This window comes from Gallinula chloropus (genome assembly GCF_964237585.1).
Source record: "Gallinula chloropus genome assembly, chromosome: 5".
Taxonomy (NCBI): Eukaryota; Metazoa; Chordata; class Aves; order Gruiformes; family Rallidae; genus Gallinula; species Gallinula chloropus.
Genome location: NC_140090.1, coordinates 51803160 through 51820864, shown reverse-complemented (window position 1 = coordinate 51820864; position 17705 = coordinate 51803160). Strand labels below are relative to the sequence as shown.

At 38.4% G+C, this 17705-nt stretch overlaps 1 protein-coding gene across 1 annotated transcript in view; it reads left to right on the top strand.

The window, feature by feature from the left end:
* Positions 1-17705, top strand: part of GRID1 (glutamate ionotropic receptor delta type subunit 1) — a gene marked incomplete at both ends in the record, with an annotated part of 542891 nt that overhangs the window by 505487 nt on the left and 19699 nt on the right. Inside the window, 2 exons of the mRNA XM_084264405.1 lie at positions 8319-8514; positions 17526-17692. Of these exons, the coding sequence (XP_084120531.1) occupies positions 8319-8514; positions 17526-17692 (363 nt within the window). The remainder of the gene's footprint in view (positions 1-8318; positions 8515-17525; positions 17693-17705) is intronic.

Here is a 17705-nt window from a genome sequence, read left to right as displayed (position 1 = left end):
GAGCCCCAGTGAAAACACTCTGTCTGCAGTGAAAGTAGTGCTGTACTGGGAATGTAGTAGACAGTTTAGTTTAGTTTTATTGACTTTCCCTTTGTGTGTTGGAACAGAGGCTGGTAGAAGTCTTTTTAAAGAAATGAAAACACTGTAGAGGCTGCACAAGGTTCTGTGCTTCTGGTACTTTGTGTCAGTGATATTTGACTGCTTCATTTTGTGTTTTCCTTATTATTTATACTTTTGTTGCCAGTGTCTGCATGGATAGTTTCACCAGTCTCAGAAGAATTGATCTACCGGTCAGGTACACTAGCTACTCTAAGAAACAAATTACTTTGGGGCAGCAGGAGAGGGAGAGGGTCCTGATCCTTTGCTGGAAGGGTGACAGGGCAGTTGCCACGGCACAGGGAGCATGTAGCAAAACACTTACTCGTCTGGCAAAAATAAAGCTGGCTTGAGATTCCTTTCCCCCCTGCAAATCAATAACTGAATGTTACATTTTACTTTTGGTTAGATCTAAGATAGGACAGGGAGTTCCAGTCCAGACAAGGGCTTAGAGATGCTACCGCACTGGCAGCAACCATCATGGTCATTACAGAACTGCTACAATAAGCAGCTTTGGCAGTGCCAATACCTGCTGAGGGTTTCAGTCGCTGTTTGTTTTAACTATAGTAAAAGTAAGTAGTTGACATGGCAACGTGTGCTGTGACACATGGCAATTGATTGGTTTTTCCACTGAAGGAAAGTCCCCACTTCTTTGAAATTGTGTGTAGCAGCTGTTCCGGCTCCACCAACGAAGACAAGCCCATGCATAGCTGTAACTGTCTGCACTGTTTGTCTCCTTCCATGATTTGGAAGTGTTTAGTCCTGGTGTCAACGGCTGCAACTCCATTGATTCAGCGTAGCTTAATCTGTCAGTGCTTATGGCTTCCCTCGTAGAAACTCCCACGAGGCTTTTTCTGTTAAGGCTTTTGTTTAGAGCAAAGTGGACGGTATTTTTCATGGGTGGCTGATGAAGTGAGTTTTATATAAACTGCAGAATGATGTATTTGCTGGTAAAGGACTTGATCCTGCAAAGTGTATACTAAGCATGCAAGTACTGCTGCAGGTTCCTACTGGACTACCTCCAGCAGTAAAGTGAAGATTCTGCTTAGTCTAGGCGCTGAAGAAACCCGTTGCTTTGTGCAACACTGCACTGGGGCAGAATTAAGAGCATTTGAAGTGACTTGTTTTGCAGCAAAATGCACCAGTGAGGAATTTGATCGTGCCACTGTAGAGAAGCTGGAGAACTTAATGATTGATTTAAGCTAGATTGTTCGTAATTTCAAAGAAAGTCAAAGACATGCACAAATTAAAACCATGGACCTAATTCTTCTGAGGTCTAATTTTATTAGATGTGAAGATAAACTTGCCTTCATTTTAATATTCTCTTTATTTGTCTTACTAAAAATAAGCTTTAAAGTCACCCATCTTGTAGTTTATACAACTTACATCCAGTTTAACACATGCTAGTAGCATTCCATTATGGATCAGGAACATATGTGGGAAATTTATAGAAATATGCCAGAATAATTCTTCATTTCTTTTTTTTATCCTTTTTTTTACTTTTTTTAAACTATTTTTTTTAACCCTTACTTTTTTTTTGGATGGGTGTTTACTTTATAAATTTGCAAATGCTAAAGAGAAATCAATTTTGATGTTATCTCACTATTCAACTGGCATATTGCTCTTTCCAGTATAATTTAAGGTTTATTAAGCATTGGCTGCACCAATGTTTAGGGTGACTAACTGCAATTCTCTCTTCTATTTTACATGTGTAACTTGGATTCAGTAAGATGGTGAAACTTTGCATGTAAGCCTCTGAGTCAATGAGACTATCATCACCTAGTGGCAATGTATATCTATAACAGATTATTTTTTTGTTTTTCCTGGTCTTTCAACCATTTAAACTATTCAACTTGGGTAAACTGGCTCTTAAAAATGTCTTTGTGTGGAAGTTTTAATTCTCTTTCAGGTGTCTTAGTATATTTTAAGGCTGGACATCCAAAGTCCAAAGACATCTGTGAATAATGGAGTAAGGCTCAAATCTTTTGCCTCAGGACTCAGCTTCTGAATGGAAGGACCTTCTGCTTGTGTAGAAATTATCTGTATCACCACACTACCGCCCACAACCTTGATTCAGCTTCAGACTGTTTCCTCACTAGAATAGTACATGTACAAATGAGAAACTGATCCTGTAAAGCTTGCGTGGCTTCCAAGTCCTCTCAGTGAGTCAGCTGATATGTGGTCAACAACTATAAACAATGGGTTTCTTCTTTTTTTTTTCTCATTGTTTTGGCAAGTACATCCATGGAGGGTGTAGTTATGTCTCAAAATGTGGGTGCTTTTCTGCAGTTAACAGCAGGCAGAATTCTCTTTCAACTTATTATTTTCCAGTGGTGATAACTTTATCAAATAAATCTCCATTCAGGTAGAATTTTATATAATAGGCTTCACCTCAAAGGTATTTCTTCAACTTATACTGGTGGTATAATGTTGTCAAATCAATTCAGCTACTTTTATTTTTACTTAGAAATTTAGTGGGATTGCTTTTTTCCCCAAGACGTAAAGCACGCATTTCCCTCCCACTTATCTTCTTGAGAAAACTGTTATAGTTAGGAACTGTACTTATTTTTAATTCTGCAGATGTTGTGAATTTTGAGCTTTCAAGAGGGGGAAAAAAAGATCAAAAGAAAATAAAGTAACCTCAAGGTATTTCAAAACAGAAATTTAGGACTCGTGCCATACATTTTATGTATGCATTTATAAGGCTTCATTTAGGTAGAGCGGCATAAACTGTCTCATCTCTGTGATGCTTTATCTTGGTGGCAGCCATCACATAAAACATTATGCTCTGTTCAGCAAAAATCTCTGGGTACTAACTTCCTCAGGTAGAAGAACATAGCTTTCTCTGCCAAATGTGGAAGAAGCAGTAAATTTATTTTCCTGTCTATAGATGACTTAAGGACGAATATTAAATAAGAAAAGGAATTAATTTTAGCTTAGAAGAATAGTTGTATTTTTTGACAAAACATATGTAGTGCTGTGAAGGGAGAGGTTACTCAGAAGCATAACCACAGCATGGAAGAACGAGAGTAGCGAGCTGCTTGCTATGTCTAACTTTAAACTCTATTATTCTGAATGGTATATGTGCAGGTGAATGAACGGGAACTAAGTGTGAAAAATTGTGCATCATTTTTAAATAATATTGTGCATTCAGAAACTGCTGAAATATTATTTTCCCATACATAATAGCAGACTGCAGAAATCCCCAGTTTCACAGTGTCGGAACATGCCAGTTGTGAATGCCAAGGAGAAACGACCACGAAATCAACAACCTGTCAGGATTTCCCCATTACGGTTTCTCTGAGGCAGAAGTCAAGATATAAAACGCTACAGTTACTACTGTGACATAAAATACTCCTTCTGCATGACACCACCAGCCAGCTGATTGGCTTCTTTAGTCATAGGTTTTGCATACAGGAATCCAGATGTGGAGCTTGCTACAAACTTCTTTAAAAATTAATGGTAAAGATGTGGGAAACTTCAATAAGCCAGTATTTTTTTTCCTTTTTTTCTCCTTGTGGCTTTGCTTAAAGACCTTTAAATTAAAAAAAAAAAAAGTTGAAGTTGATACAAAAAGAAAGAACATACCTTTTGTTTTAATTTAGGAATGACAAGAGTTTTTTTGGGTTTGCTGAGGTTTTTTAATACTTTGATCACATCTAATGATCTGTATGGCTCCAGTTGAGTTAATTGATCCACAGTTAACTTCAAAGCACCTAGTGATGGATGTAGTCTGTCACTTAGACAAAATTTGTTTCTATTATTCATCTAGAAAGTTTGTAGCTGTTCCAGAGCAAAGTAAACCCATACTGGCATCACATTTTTAGTCTAGCCATCTGCAGCTACAGGAATCCTTTGTTAGCAAGAAAACATCTCAAAAAAGTGTAGCTTACCCAGTATTGTTATTCTGACAATTATTTTTAGAGGTCTGATAATAAACGCTAGTGCAGCTATTGCCTGTTTATTCTGCAGCATATGGTTTATGTCAATATGTTTCTAAAAAATAAAACAAGCTGGAATTCTAGTTTTCAGTTGACTCTACATGAAGTAATTGCAAGTCCACTGGAAATTATGTATCAAGTGTTGCATTTATATAATCGACCTAAGGATGTTTTTTAGCCAGAAATACAGTTTTAAAAGACACCATTTTTGTTAAGATTGACTGCAGATAGATTTACTTAAATCAGTTGGTGTTATGTGTACTTGCTTAATACAGCAATTGCTGTACACATAACATTGCTGTGGATGTACTCATCTACAAATTGAAGATCGTCTCCTATAAGTGTTTTTTTCTGCTTTACTGGCTTTATCTTTAATCACACTTACAGAGAGTTCTTAATGGGTTGTGAGATCCAATAATTGAGGTGGTGAGGTTAATGGGGCATCTTGTTATGATACATATTTTTATTGCAAATAATTTTGTATATTAAATGCAAAAATATCTTTGCCATAAGAAAGGGAGCCAAGAGTTTGAGTAGCTGAAGAAGGTGGGTCCAGCTAATGCCTGGTGGCAAAAATGAAGTCTAATAATGATAAGAGCAGCTGCCATTAGAGAATGACACAACTGTAAGATACAACCAGTATCTGAGATGTAGCAGTGAACTATTTTGTCCAGCAATAGCAGATCAGAGGGAGTTAAACTAACAGTGTTTAAAAACCGCACAAATGATTATCCTAATTCTTCCTGTAAAAGCCAGGAGATACTAATCTACAGTCAGTATCTCTTATGTATGTGACCGTATCTGCCATGCCCAGGTCTTTTGATCACCCTGCTGGCCACAGAAATGTTGAATATTTCCTCCGCTTTCTATGCAGACGTACAGTAAAGAGGATGTTTTCATACTGAGTAAGAACTGTGGTCTAGGCCATTCTCTGTCAGGACAATTTCTGAAATCGTAGTTTGGCTAAGTGGTCCATTTGGTAAAGTCATAAGGCTATCTTCCCACTGAAACAGTCACCAGCCTTCTGTATTTTTGCTACAGGAATCACTTGCAAGCTTAGTCACTTACTATGACCCTGACTGTGCACTCTGATGATGGTCACAGGATATTTCACAGATTCAGAGAATCACAGAATTGCAGGGGTTGGAAGGGCCCTCCAGAGACCATCGAGTCCAACCCCCCTGCCAAAGCAGGTTCATTAGGACAGGTCACAGAGGAATGTGTCCAGACAGATCTTGAATATTTCCAGAGAAGGAGACTCCACAACCCCCCTGGGCAGCCTGTCCCAGTGCTCTGTCACCATCACCATGAAGAAGTTCTTCCACATGTTGGTGTGGAACTTCCTGTGCTCCAACTTGAGGCCATTGCCCCTTGTCTTGTCCGCACAGACCACTGCGAAGAAACTGTCCGTTTCCCCCTGTCTCCCACACTTTAGATATTTATAACCATTGATCAGATCCCCTCTCAGTCTTCTTTTCTCAAGGCTGGACAGCCCCAGTTCATTCATCCTCTCCTCACAGGACAGATGGTCCAAGCCCTCAATCATTATTTCCCATGGTGGTGCAGTACGGAGAATTTCCTGTGGCAGTGGCAGGACACTGTGAGAAAGGCACACATGATCCTTATTCCCTATGTCTCCTAAGGAAATTCTGCCAGCTAAAGGGTCAGTGATTGCCTTGCTACACCAGGCAAAGGCTGGGCTTCACCCCTGCCACCAGGCCTGATTACCTCTCTATTGGGCCAGCAAAGCACTTGGCTTAAACCCCAAATTTGCTCACTGTATCCTGTTATGTTTAGGGAATTGAAGACACCATACCACTCAAAAAGTGAGATGTACCATGCTTTTGTACAGTACTGATTGCCAATAAAATTTAATTTAGCTAAAAGTACTGATTGTCAATAAAGTACAATTTAGCTAAGACAAAAGGCATATTTCTGACAGAAATCATCCACAGAGGTGGTTCTAATAATCCAGAAAATACTGATGTTATTAAAACTGCGGGTTTAATTTCTTAATATCCAAACCTTCAAACAGAATGGCAGCACAAGCAGTAGGCATTTGAAAAGTTGTTATCAACTGAAAGCTGTGTTAAAGAACATTAGCTAAATGCATTTCTGTTGCTGTGCTTCCACCAAACATGTACTCCTACACATGCCAAAATCTGTATGCCAAACCTGGTGTAAAAAAGGTTGCCACAGAAATCCTCCTGTGTGTACAGACAGGACTTTCTTTGTCAGTTGTACATAAAATAGACAGAAATGTGTCTTTTAACAGCCAGATCGTCCATCCCCAGGATGTAAGCAATTTCATGGAATATGATGAAACTTATTTTTTAAAAAAAAAAGATGGAACTAAATGTAGCATGTAATCATTTAGATTGAGACTGGAGGAAAAATGGTCCTGTTCAATGAAATGTACAGGAAACATTTAGGAGACCCGAATATAGCTTTCAGGATTGTTAAACAAAGAGAGAAATAAAACTGACATAAATTCTCCCATTTTTTGATTAGAATTTTGAATTTCCAGCAACCTCCAGGGTGCGTATTTTGTATTTTAACGAAGTGCCATATACAGAGATAGAGAAATAACCGGAGGTTTCGGTTTTGATGTAACTCCCAGAGTTAGCCCAAATCCACAAGTGTGCAATGTATACAGAGGAATTCTGTTCACACAGCCTTACTTAAAGCTGCTTAACAGCTTAAAATGATAAAAAGTCCTTAACACAGTCTAAGAACTTAAACCACTTACCCTGTTCGAAGCAGCTTATGAGTTTGAAGAGTTTGGGGGAGGTTGGAAGAGGCAGCTCTGGGGACAGAGCTGGATGGCTAACACGCAGTGTGTCCCAGGAAAAGGGTCCTTTTGGAGCCAAGCTTCAGAGAACTGGAGGTGATGTGATGGAAAAGTTTTTAACATATTTTTCTGTAGTATTGTACACTTTTGCTTTGCTTTGAATAGTGTTGAATGGATGTGAGGTGTAAGCAGTGGCATCCCCCCAGTGAAATAGTGAAAAGGGTGGCAGAAAAATATTGTCTCTGACAAGTCTTCAACTGTGCAAAACAGCCTCAGCTCACGGGCCAAGACAAGGTTCCTCAGGAGAATTGTGAAGAAATTGCAAGGCAAAATGTTTAGCATTTGTGGCTCCAGAAGTTGGAGGAGGTGGGAGGCGGCATGAGCAGGCCTTTCCAATGTTTTGAGGAGGATTTTTTTTCTTTTCTGAAAGATTGTTTTTGGAAAACAGAAATGGGCAGAGGAGGGCAGGGAAGGTTGCTTCAGTTTGACTCATCTTGAACAGACGGTTGTATCAGAAGCTTATTGTTGTGGTGATGTGAAGTTATACATTATAAAACATAAATAAACTGTTATTTATAAGGTCTGGTTTGCTCCCTGGTGTCACAGGTGGTGGCCAATGCGTGTGTGTGCATATGTATGTTCAGCTGAAAAAAGGGGTGGCACTGCACAGAAGCCATATTTGAGGGCAAGGGAAGGATGCTCGGGAATGGGAATGAACTTAAGAATGTGGAAAACATCTGGAATGCTGCTTCTGTGATGCCACTTCAAATGTTTTGAAACTTGGCTTGGTTTTCATTGATGCAGGCAGTGATTTACACCTTTCTGTGCAGAAAAGGCTGTAAAACAGGAGTGAATTACATTCTGTACAATTTAAAAATAAATGGTGCATTCACAGCCACTCAAGTTGAGGCCCATTTACACTTCCAGAGTGGTATGATGAGTAAATGAAAGTTAGGCCTGTGTGTGAATGAAAAATGTCTGTTTTACCAGAGGCTGTGAAAAGAGAGAGAGACTTTGTGGAAATTGGAAGTGAGACTCTTATTTGTTTTTTTTTAAAACAGTCCTATTGATTTGGAGTCAGAAGGAGTATTGAAGTAACTGCAAACTAATTCCACTGAATTCTGCAAGATATTTCTGGTGATGCTGATGGGGCTGGAAGTTTATATTTATATTCTCAGTTTTTCCTGTGCTGGAGTAAGTCTTTATTGCACTACATTCTTGTGCAAACTTGGTATTGTAATATTTAACATGAATGTTATCTGTCCAAAAAAATCTTTAGTGGGGTGAAGACGAGCTCAGTTATAAATTCATATGAGCTCAATACTATTAAATTACTCCTTGGTTTTCTTTCATGATGAGGAAAAATCGTGTTACTCCATGAAGGTAAGTGCTTTCTGACTAATGACAGACATAGAAAGAAACCATTTAATGAATGAAATCCTGGCAATGTGCTACATAATACTAATGTCTCAATATCACTTGAATTTCAGAACATTTCAGGATCTTTCCAAACAAATGGATATATCTTATGGTACAGTCAGGGATTCAGCAGTGTATGAATACTTTAAAGCAAAAGGGACAAACCCTTTGGAGCAGGATAACACATTTGCTGAACTGTGGAGGACTATCAGTAAGAATAATGGGGCAGATAATTGTGTATCGAACCCTTCTGAAGGCATCAGGAAGGTAAGACTGGATCATGAGGGTTTTCATCTAATTTTTGTGCCTGCATCAGTGTTGTTTGTATGGAATTAATAATGTTAAGTCACAGGAAAACAATTACACAGTTATTTTAAAAAATCCCTATTTCTTTCAATACTTCAATGGCAGATAAAAATACTACTTTGGGCTCATGGTTTTGAATTTAAGTGCCTTGGCCAGGCCTAAGTCTTCAGCATGTAAATGCTTCTTTGGATCTGACCAGAAGGTTTCCACGTTTCTTGGGAGCTCTGATGGTACTATTTGAATGCCATTCTTTACATTGCCCAGGACTGACTTCTGTCCTTTGCTTATTACAGTGGGGTTTTTTTCTCAGTTGCTAGATTGAATTTATTGGAAACGTGAGTAAGAGATGTGTTGACTGTATACTCATTTACCTTAGAACAGGAAATTTATGCAAGATTTTGTTTATTCCAGAGTTTTAAAGATGCATATAGCCTTTTGCACTGTGCTTTCACCTAACTTTTATTTCTCTCAGGTATGACTCCACAGGGTTGGGATTCATATATATTCATACAAAATGGCTTGGGATCCTATATCCTTGTGCCAAGTACTGTGACAAACAGTCCCCAGATAAACAGCTTGCACAAATACAAATGTCCACACTTTCTCACTCACAGTCTGCCTCTCTTCTCTGCTTCCTATCTTGTAGCGCAGAAAAAACAGACAGTAAAAAATATCAAACCACACATGTCCAGGAGTATTTTATGGCACAAAGGATGCAGAAGTAGTTAGTGAAAGTTTAATGTGCTGTTCCTTTCATGAAAAGTCTTCTTTGTGTGTCAATTGATTTTTTTTTCACAAAATAAATTAACAGCTGTTATTAACCTAGGGTTTGGTCAGAGTTACTCTGTTGGCAGTGAAACATGATTCTGAATAAGTATATTGCCAGCTCTTTTTGCTTTTGCAAGTACGAAATAATTAAATGGTTGTGGCTAGGGTTTCTTTTTTTGACTTAGAATCTTGAAAGATTTTCTGAACAGAGAGAAAACATCCAAAGTTCACTGATTTTCACAGTACAATAAGGGAGGTGAATTCAGTAGTACAGGCCATCCCATTTCCCAATTCAAAGTCCTTTAACAAAAAAAATTCCCAATTGTTTGTGAGACCTTTGGACCAAATCCTTATACAAATACTCTTGTGTCTTCTCAACATAGGAGCTGTCAATGGTTTCGGTTCACCCTACCTCTTCTCCCAGCTGAGCTTTCCTAAAGCCCTCTGCCCTCTGCTCAGATAGCCTTTCTTCCTTGGTGCAAGGTAGCTCTGGTAATAGCAAAGTCTGCGGTGTGTTGATTTTTCTTATCAGCTTAGTACTTTATCAAAGAGAGACCTCTCTCTTGAGAGACTTTGTTAGCATTACATGGAGCTAGTACATAAGTACTTTTCTATGTACCCTGGAATTAAAACCAGTAATAAAACAGCTTACCTTAGAAAAAAAGTATTTTAGCTTTTTTTGCTTTTTTTTTCCCCCCATACTTATTTCAGTGGATGCTCTTTGGCCATGGGATTGTAAATACGGTTATTCTGTAGTCCTACTGCATGCTGGTAGCTAGATTTGCTGAAGCCAGAAACGTACCTGGCAGGCTGTTTGGAATACCAATTGCATTGTTTGTATGGAACTGGCAGCTCCATTCTAGCTATGTGATAATAACTTTTCATATTAAGTTTGATTTCAATATTGTAGGGTGATTTTTATATAACTTGATCAGCTCATTCAATTAACATTAACAATAACCAAATTTACTTTGGTCCCCAAAGCTGACCAAGGCTGCTATTTGATTAGACACCTACATAAATTGGGTTTAATATTCAATAACATTGTCAACTAAATTGTTGTGTTTACAGTTTAAATGTTGCTCTTCTTAGCTCATTGAGCTCTTTGAATAAATAGACAAGTTTTCCATGTCAAGTATTATGGCTAGAAATTCTCTTTTTCTAAAGGAGAAGTGATGTCAGGAACGGAAATGGGATTTTCCATCTGTAAACATGTACTGCTGCATGAAAGAGATGTAAATGTGCCTTAAAAATGTATTTTATAGGAAATAGGAAATCTAAATCTCCGTAGCATAAAGAGTTCCCTAACACATTTTTTTTCTGAATAAGGAGCTGCCTGACACAATGCAAAAGAAAAAAATATTAAAAATCACTATTATCCTTTTTCCCCTCCTTCCCCTTCTCATTTTCTTCAGGCGGCATCACAATTCAGCTGCAGTTACACACAGAGCAGTGCTGCTTCAATGCAAAACAGGAGAGTGCTGCTTATTTATGGTACAGGCAGGTATTTCAGATGTTTGTCTGTATTCCATTTACCTCTTTCCATTTCCTGGAGATTTTCCTGCTCCCTTTGACTGGCTAAAGCCAAAAGGATAATAGTGGAAGAAGCTTTTGTGGCTTTTGGTTGCCATGGCAGGCCTTTGCTCTGACAGGGCGCAGTCCCTGTAGCCACAGTGCCCATCTCCCATTGTCCAGGCACACACAGCTTTTGCAGCATGGGTACAGCCACAGAAAGGGCATTAATGCACTGCAAAGTCACATTAGCAACAGAAGGATGTTTCAGAACCAGCGGAGAGGGGACGAGTTGAAAGGCAGTTGAACGTGGTCATTGCAGATGGAAAACATCCTCCTATTCAAAAATGTCTCTGCACAGTGTAAGAGGAGGTTACCCTGCAAATCACCAGTCCATACAAAAGTGCTATTTTGCCACAGGAGTTTTCTGGTACAATAACAGATGAGGATTGACAAATCACAGAATCCCAGAATCTCCTGAGTTGGAAGGGACCCTAAGGATCATCGAGTCCAACTCCTGGCTCCACATAGGACCAGCCAAGTCAGTGTGGGACTGAATGTATCGTCCAGACACTTTTTGAACTCAGTCAGGCTCAGCGCTGTCACCACTTCTCTGGGGAGCCTGTTCCAGTGCCGGACCACCCCCTCAGTACAGAACCTCTTCCTTATATCCTAAACATCCCCTGTCTCAGCTTCATACCATTCCCTTGGGTCCTATCACTGGTCACCAAAGAGAGATCAGTGCCTGCCCCTTCGCTTCCCCTCTGCAGGAAGCCATGATGTCTGCTCTCAGCATCCTCTTCTCCAGGCTGTATAAACCAAGGCACTTCAACTTTGCCTCATAAGACTCCCCACCCCACCTACCCCCCTCCCCAGGCCCTTCACCATTCTTGTTGCCTCCTCTGGACACTCTCCAATATATTTGTGTCCCTCTTGTACTGTGGTGCCCAAAATTGCACCCAGTGCTCGAGGTGAGGCCGCACCAGTGCAGTGTAGAGTGGGACAATCACCTCCCTGTTCCAGCTGGCAATGCTGTGCTTGATGCATCCCAAATACTGTCATATGGAAAGATTCTACAGCCATGATGCCTAAGAAGCATGTTATGTGTAGCTCCTGCTCTCCTATCCCAGGTGGGCATTGGCATTGGTATCACACATATTTCTAAGTCCTTTGTAAATCTCAGCAAACTGTTTGCATAATACCTGGTGGCATTCAGCTATTCACCACAATTATTAGTTACCAGATTGTATGCAATAACCTGTGCCTTTTTACTGTGTGAGCAGCCAGTTTTGCTTCAAAGAAATGAAGTAATGTGATCCCTATATATTCCCATATTTACATATTTTATGTATATAACAGGAGAATTAAGCTCTAATTGCATTCTGTAAAAGCATTGCTTTTGTGGACAGTGTTTGTTCCCCTGTTCAGTTTGGTGCCAAAATTGCTCTGAATCCTTTCTTTTCTTCCTCTATATCACTTTTGATGAAGTCATCAAAACCAAGTACAGTACAAAATGTGACTATGACATTGATTTAGACAGTGACACAGTTTATTTATTCTCTTTTTTCCATTCTTCAAAAAGTTTCCGTTCTCTTGATGAATGCTTACCATTAAATCAGGTTGTTTCTTGTTGAACAGTCTGTTCATTTTTATTTTGAGAGTTCAAGTAATTTGAAGCTCAATGAAAAGTGATTTCTTAAACTCGTTTTTTTATCTAGTAATCTATTGTCCACAGTGAAGTTTATATTGTGGATCGTGGTTGTAAGCATATACATGTAAAACATGTAAAACATGTATATGTTTTCATGGGTCCTTATAAATTCCTTCATTTCTTGACCCATCAGCCTTTGGAGTGAAAGCAAATGTTTCCCTAAAGCCAGAATATATTATATCCTTTAGTGGCTCCTTAATTATATTAATTTTTAAATCATTTGAACAGGATTAAATGGCATGTTTTATTTCTATTAGAGCTGTGTTGCTTCTCTTAAAGCATTTTTTTATAGATAATAAATGTTATCCAAGCATGTTTTTGAACTGTTCCACTAATGCCAATGTAAAGGTCACTTTTTGATATTTCTGTGGTACCAGCCATATAATGGGATCAGCTACAGTGACACTTTGTTCTGGCAATAAATTAATGATGAATGTTGCATTATTCTTGCGCTTTTGTCTTTACTATGGTAGCTTCTTCCTAAGTTTCAGATAAATCACAGACATATCAGCGATTAATCTGAAATTCATCTTTTTTCAAGTTATATTATTTCTTACTATGCCTTCTTTGAAAAGCCCACATTTTACCCTCAGTAAGCCAGAATCTTTTGAACAATATTCTTCCATCTCCCTCCTTGTCAAGGAGTGACATTATGAGGTTGCTTACTGCTTTTCTGAGTATTACTATTCTCTTTGTGGTCCTTCTCATAGCTAGGAGGCAATCTTCCTTGGCCTTTTAATTTTTTATGATTGTGAAGAAGAAATATTTTAAATATAAGTTTTGCCTGTAGGGTTCTTTTTTTTTCTTAAAACTGTTTTCTTAAACTTCTTCAACCAAAATTAGATCTGGTGTGTTTGGTGTAAGCCACCATAGTAATTTCACCTGGGTGAAATAAAGGAATCCTGCGTTGGCTGAATTTCTGCCAAAGGCGTTTTTGAAAGTTTAACAGATATTTTGTTTTATTCTGAGATATACCTGTGTGCTGAGAGTTGCAATAAAGCCATAGCAAAGGAGCAAAATATGAAAGCAAATTAAAACTCTGAAGTATAAATTTTAGCTTATTACCCTCTGCTTCATTTTAGTCATTCTTTATTCAAGCTGTCTTAGCTATTCTCAGCTGATATTTGCTGTGTTCCCCTTTACCATCTCTCTCATCTTTGCAAAGATGCCTGCTCACTAGAACATTTTTGTTCTCCTTTGGGCCCTAAAAACATACAACTCAGGCTTTAGATGGCTGAGCTGTGAATGCAAGAGCTTGGGGATGTGGGTCTTTCCTGTGCTGTGAACAGGACTTGGTTGAGTGGGTGGGTACATCTGTGTTATATGCAACTAGGGAGCCTTGATAAGTTTCCTGCCCATACATCCAGTGGGTCAGTGCCAAGTGCTTCTGTAATTCTAGGTCTTCCTACCTCTGGCACTCCTCAGGCCTGGAAGTTAAGGGGGTTGCAAATGTGCATGTGTGCATTCTTTCACATGACACATACTAAAAGTTTAAATGACTCTTTAAAAGTTTTGGTTTGATTTTTGATTGAAAGTAAGAGTTAATTTGATTTTACTTGGCTTTTACTTCTTGCCTAGTGAAGATATATAAAAAGTAAATATATCTCAAACTTGTGTGTATGTGGTTGTGTGCCTTGCATACACGTTTTTCTCTAAACTGAACAAAAGATACTGCATAGGCTGTCACAACAGATATTAGTAGGGATGCGAAGGATGCTGAATTTAGACAGAAACTAAACGTGGTCATAAGGAAGCCTTCTATGCATTGAAGACACTAATAGTATGAGGTAACCACTCTTCATAGTAGAAAATTATGCAAGTGGAAAAAGGGATCTTTGGAGCTTCTAGTTTTGGCAATCAGAGAGATGAAACAGTCTTATGAAACAGTACTTCTGGGAGCTGAGAAGAGTTTAAAACTCAGATTCCTGCTTATGCTAAAATGATCAGGCTGTCAGAGAAATAATGCTCTACAAATGTGACAGCACTGGCTAGAATGATTTTTGTCATGAAAAATATAAAATTCACATGAAGAGACCTTGTAGACTTTGTTTTATTGACCACTTGCAGTTTTAGGACATAACTTACGATAGCAACATTGCAAATGCGAGAGAGATAGACCTTTTTCAAAGATCTTCTGTCCAACACTGAAAGTCAGTGTACAAAGCACTATATATGTTATAAAACACAAATAAAATAACATACAGAAAACTCGGGCTTGAAAAGCAGAATCAATAATGTGGTTTTTGTCTAGACATTGCCTTATAATTGAAATTTAATATTTGAGGAAGACTGTATTCTTCAAGTTTTACTAAGAAAAAGATGAGGAATGTATGGCATGTTGTCAGTGTTCTTAATAAAATTGTAAATTTGAAACGATGATGTACAGAGCAATTCTGAAACAACTAAAAGATATATCTCTTTAAAACAAACATTTTAAAAAAATAATAATAATCCCAAAACAAACAAGCAAAGAAAAACACCCAACCAGAAACATGCAAGAGACATTTTGCACAGTGATTTGGGCCAACTCTTTTCTGGGTGTCCTCTTTCTGTACATCCATCAGGCATGGTTTTGATATATGGATTTGAATAAATTCTGTATACATAACAAGTGTGGTTGTGTTTCATTCCACAAGTATCTGTTTTTAATACACTTGGATAGTTTTGAATCATAGGTAGCAAAAATTTAGCAAAAAGACTATGTAATTATCATAGAACACAACTTACCTGAGATGAGATAAAAACAGGGGTTTTGACGGTCCTTCCTTACCAGAAGCAATAGGGGGACTGATGCCCATTTCCTGTTGTCCCTAACTAGGCAGGAGGCCTATGAGCACCATTGGGTATGTGAAAGCGTAAAAGATGAGTCACTAAAGCCTATCACAGGAAGAGCAAAGGGCAAGACTCAGAGATTTGATGTGAACCACACAGTTAGTTATAAGTACATGATCATTCAGAAAATACCTTGGAAAAACACATTTTAGGCTTCCAAGAATGTAAGTTGCTGGCTGAATATAGGCTAGAATCCTTGAGGAATCATTCCCTTGCCATCCTTAATTGTTTAGTCTTTTCTGGCTGTCCCATATAGTAAAGGGTGATTTCTTTCTTCTTTCCTCCCTTGTGCCACCATTACCTGTTTAGGTAGACAGCCAGTATTATTATTATTATTATAGTATTATGAATGATGTAGATGTGGAGGTCTGGTTGCATACAACATCACTGCAGTGAGACATTTTCATGAACATCCTGGTTTAATAAGTTATGTCAGCTAAATCAATGTATGGTTTTAGCAGTAGAGTCCTGTGGCTCCTATTTGAATAACTCCTTTAAGGCCCATGCTGTAGTTTAGATTTTAATTTTTTTTTTTTTTTTTTGCTCTAGTGCAGCAGTATTTGTCTGAGCCTATATGCATTAATTACTGTTCCACTGAACTGTTCAGGGAGCTGGCAAAGGAGAAAGTGGGGACAAACCCATGAAGGTGGCACACCCTTAATGAAACTTTATTTTCAGAGTGGTCAGTGCAAGCTCATTTAAAGCTAGAGGAAGGATATAACATTTTTACTCTGGTTTAACTCAGAAGCAAATTAATTTGGGAATCTTTGATTTCATTGATGGTGATAAAAGGGGAGGCGGGGGGAGTGGTGGATTCTATGATTGTGGCAAGTAGATTACAGAAAATCTAAACAACATACTTTTATTTTTTGTTCCCCTGTATTCTACTCACTAGAGGAAAATTCACCCATTTGGTTTATTGCCATATTTAAACAATTCTCAGGGGCTTTGGCAAGCTGTGGTTTATATCAAAGCACGGCAAAGTAAAATTAGCTTAATTGCTTAACTGAGGAATCCACGATAATAAAATAACGAAGGGAGCCTTACAGGTGAATTCAAAACGATCTTGCACAAAAAATGGAAAGTAAGTGGAAGGATGACCTAATTCCATGTCAGAGCTGCAGCCGTTTGCTAGGGGAGTTTGGTGGTTCGATTCCCATAAAAAAATATATGTAGGACTTCATTTCCCTGCCTTGCTTTGTTCTGACCTAAAGAAAGATCTGAAAGCACCTGAAATTTTAAGGAAAGAAAAAAAAATCTTTGAAGTCTACATTCATGACTACTCATTTATTTGCATTAAATGTTTCAGCCCATCTGTTCCATTGCACTCTGTATGTTCACTAGAGACTTAAAAACATACTACCTAAATATATTAGGAAACCAATTATTACTTTAACCAAACAAAATGATGACTTTTTTCTTTACTGAATCCCTATTCAGAGATGTTTCTTACATCTTATGTTAAGTAAGGTGATTTACATTCATCATATGCATTGCGTGCAGGCACTGGTTTGAATCCAAATTAAGAATGACATTTAAGGACATCCACGTGGGTGTGTGCTAAAATAAAACAATGTGTGTCCCAAAACTGAGATAATAGGAGATGCTTATCTTCTTACCTGTGAAAAAAAAGAGGGAACTCTAAAGCTCCCTCTAAAGGAGGGAGCATGCCTTTTATTACAGGACTACCACAGCTCTCGGAAGGGGCTTTCCTGATTTACACGTATCTATGAGGAAAGTTCCAGTGTTTGCTGACTGTGATGACTAGGAAGCACCACTTTGTGCCCATACTCTACTCATCTGGTTGCACAACTATACAGAACCGGTCACACTCCCTGTCTCCTGCAAAAAATAATGATTCATTTATAATTAATAACCTCTTATGTTAAACCTTGCTTATGTTTACAGCTGGCTGTGTTATCCTATGTATTCCTATTAAAAAGGGAAGTAGATGAGGTACTGCTGTGAGGGAAGAGTGTTAGAAATGAACTTAGATGTTGGAGGTCTACAGATAAACTGTGACCTAATGAAATACCACTGCAGAGTAACGACAAGCTCAGGGTTTGTTTGTTTGTTTACTTGCTTGGTTTTGTCCTACTTAGGAATGTAGTTCAGTTTAGATTGTGTTGTGTTCATGCTGTATTTACAGGCAAAGAAAGGAAACTATGCTTTTCTGTGGGATGTGACAGTGGTGGAATATGCTGCACTGACGGATGATGAATGCTCTGTGACTGTCATTGGAAACAGCATCAGCAGCAAAGGATATGGAATAGCACTCCAGCATGGAAGCCCCTACAGAGATCTTTTCTCCCAGAGGTAAACAAAACCA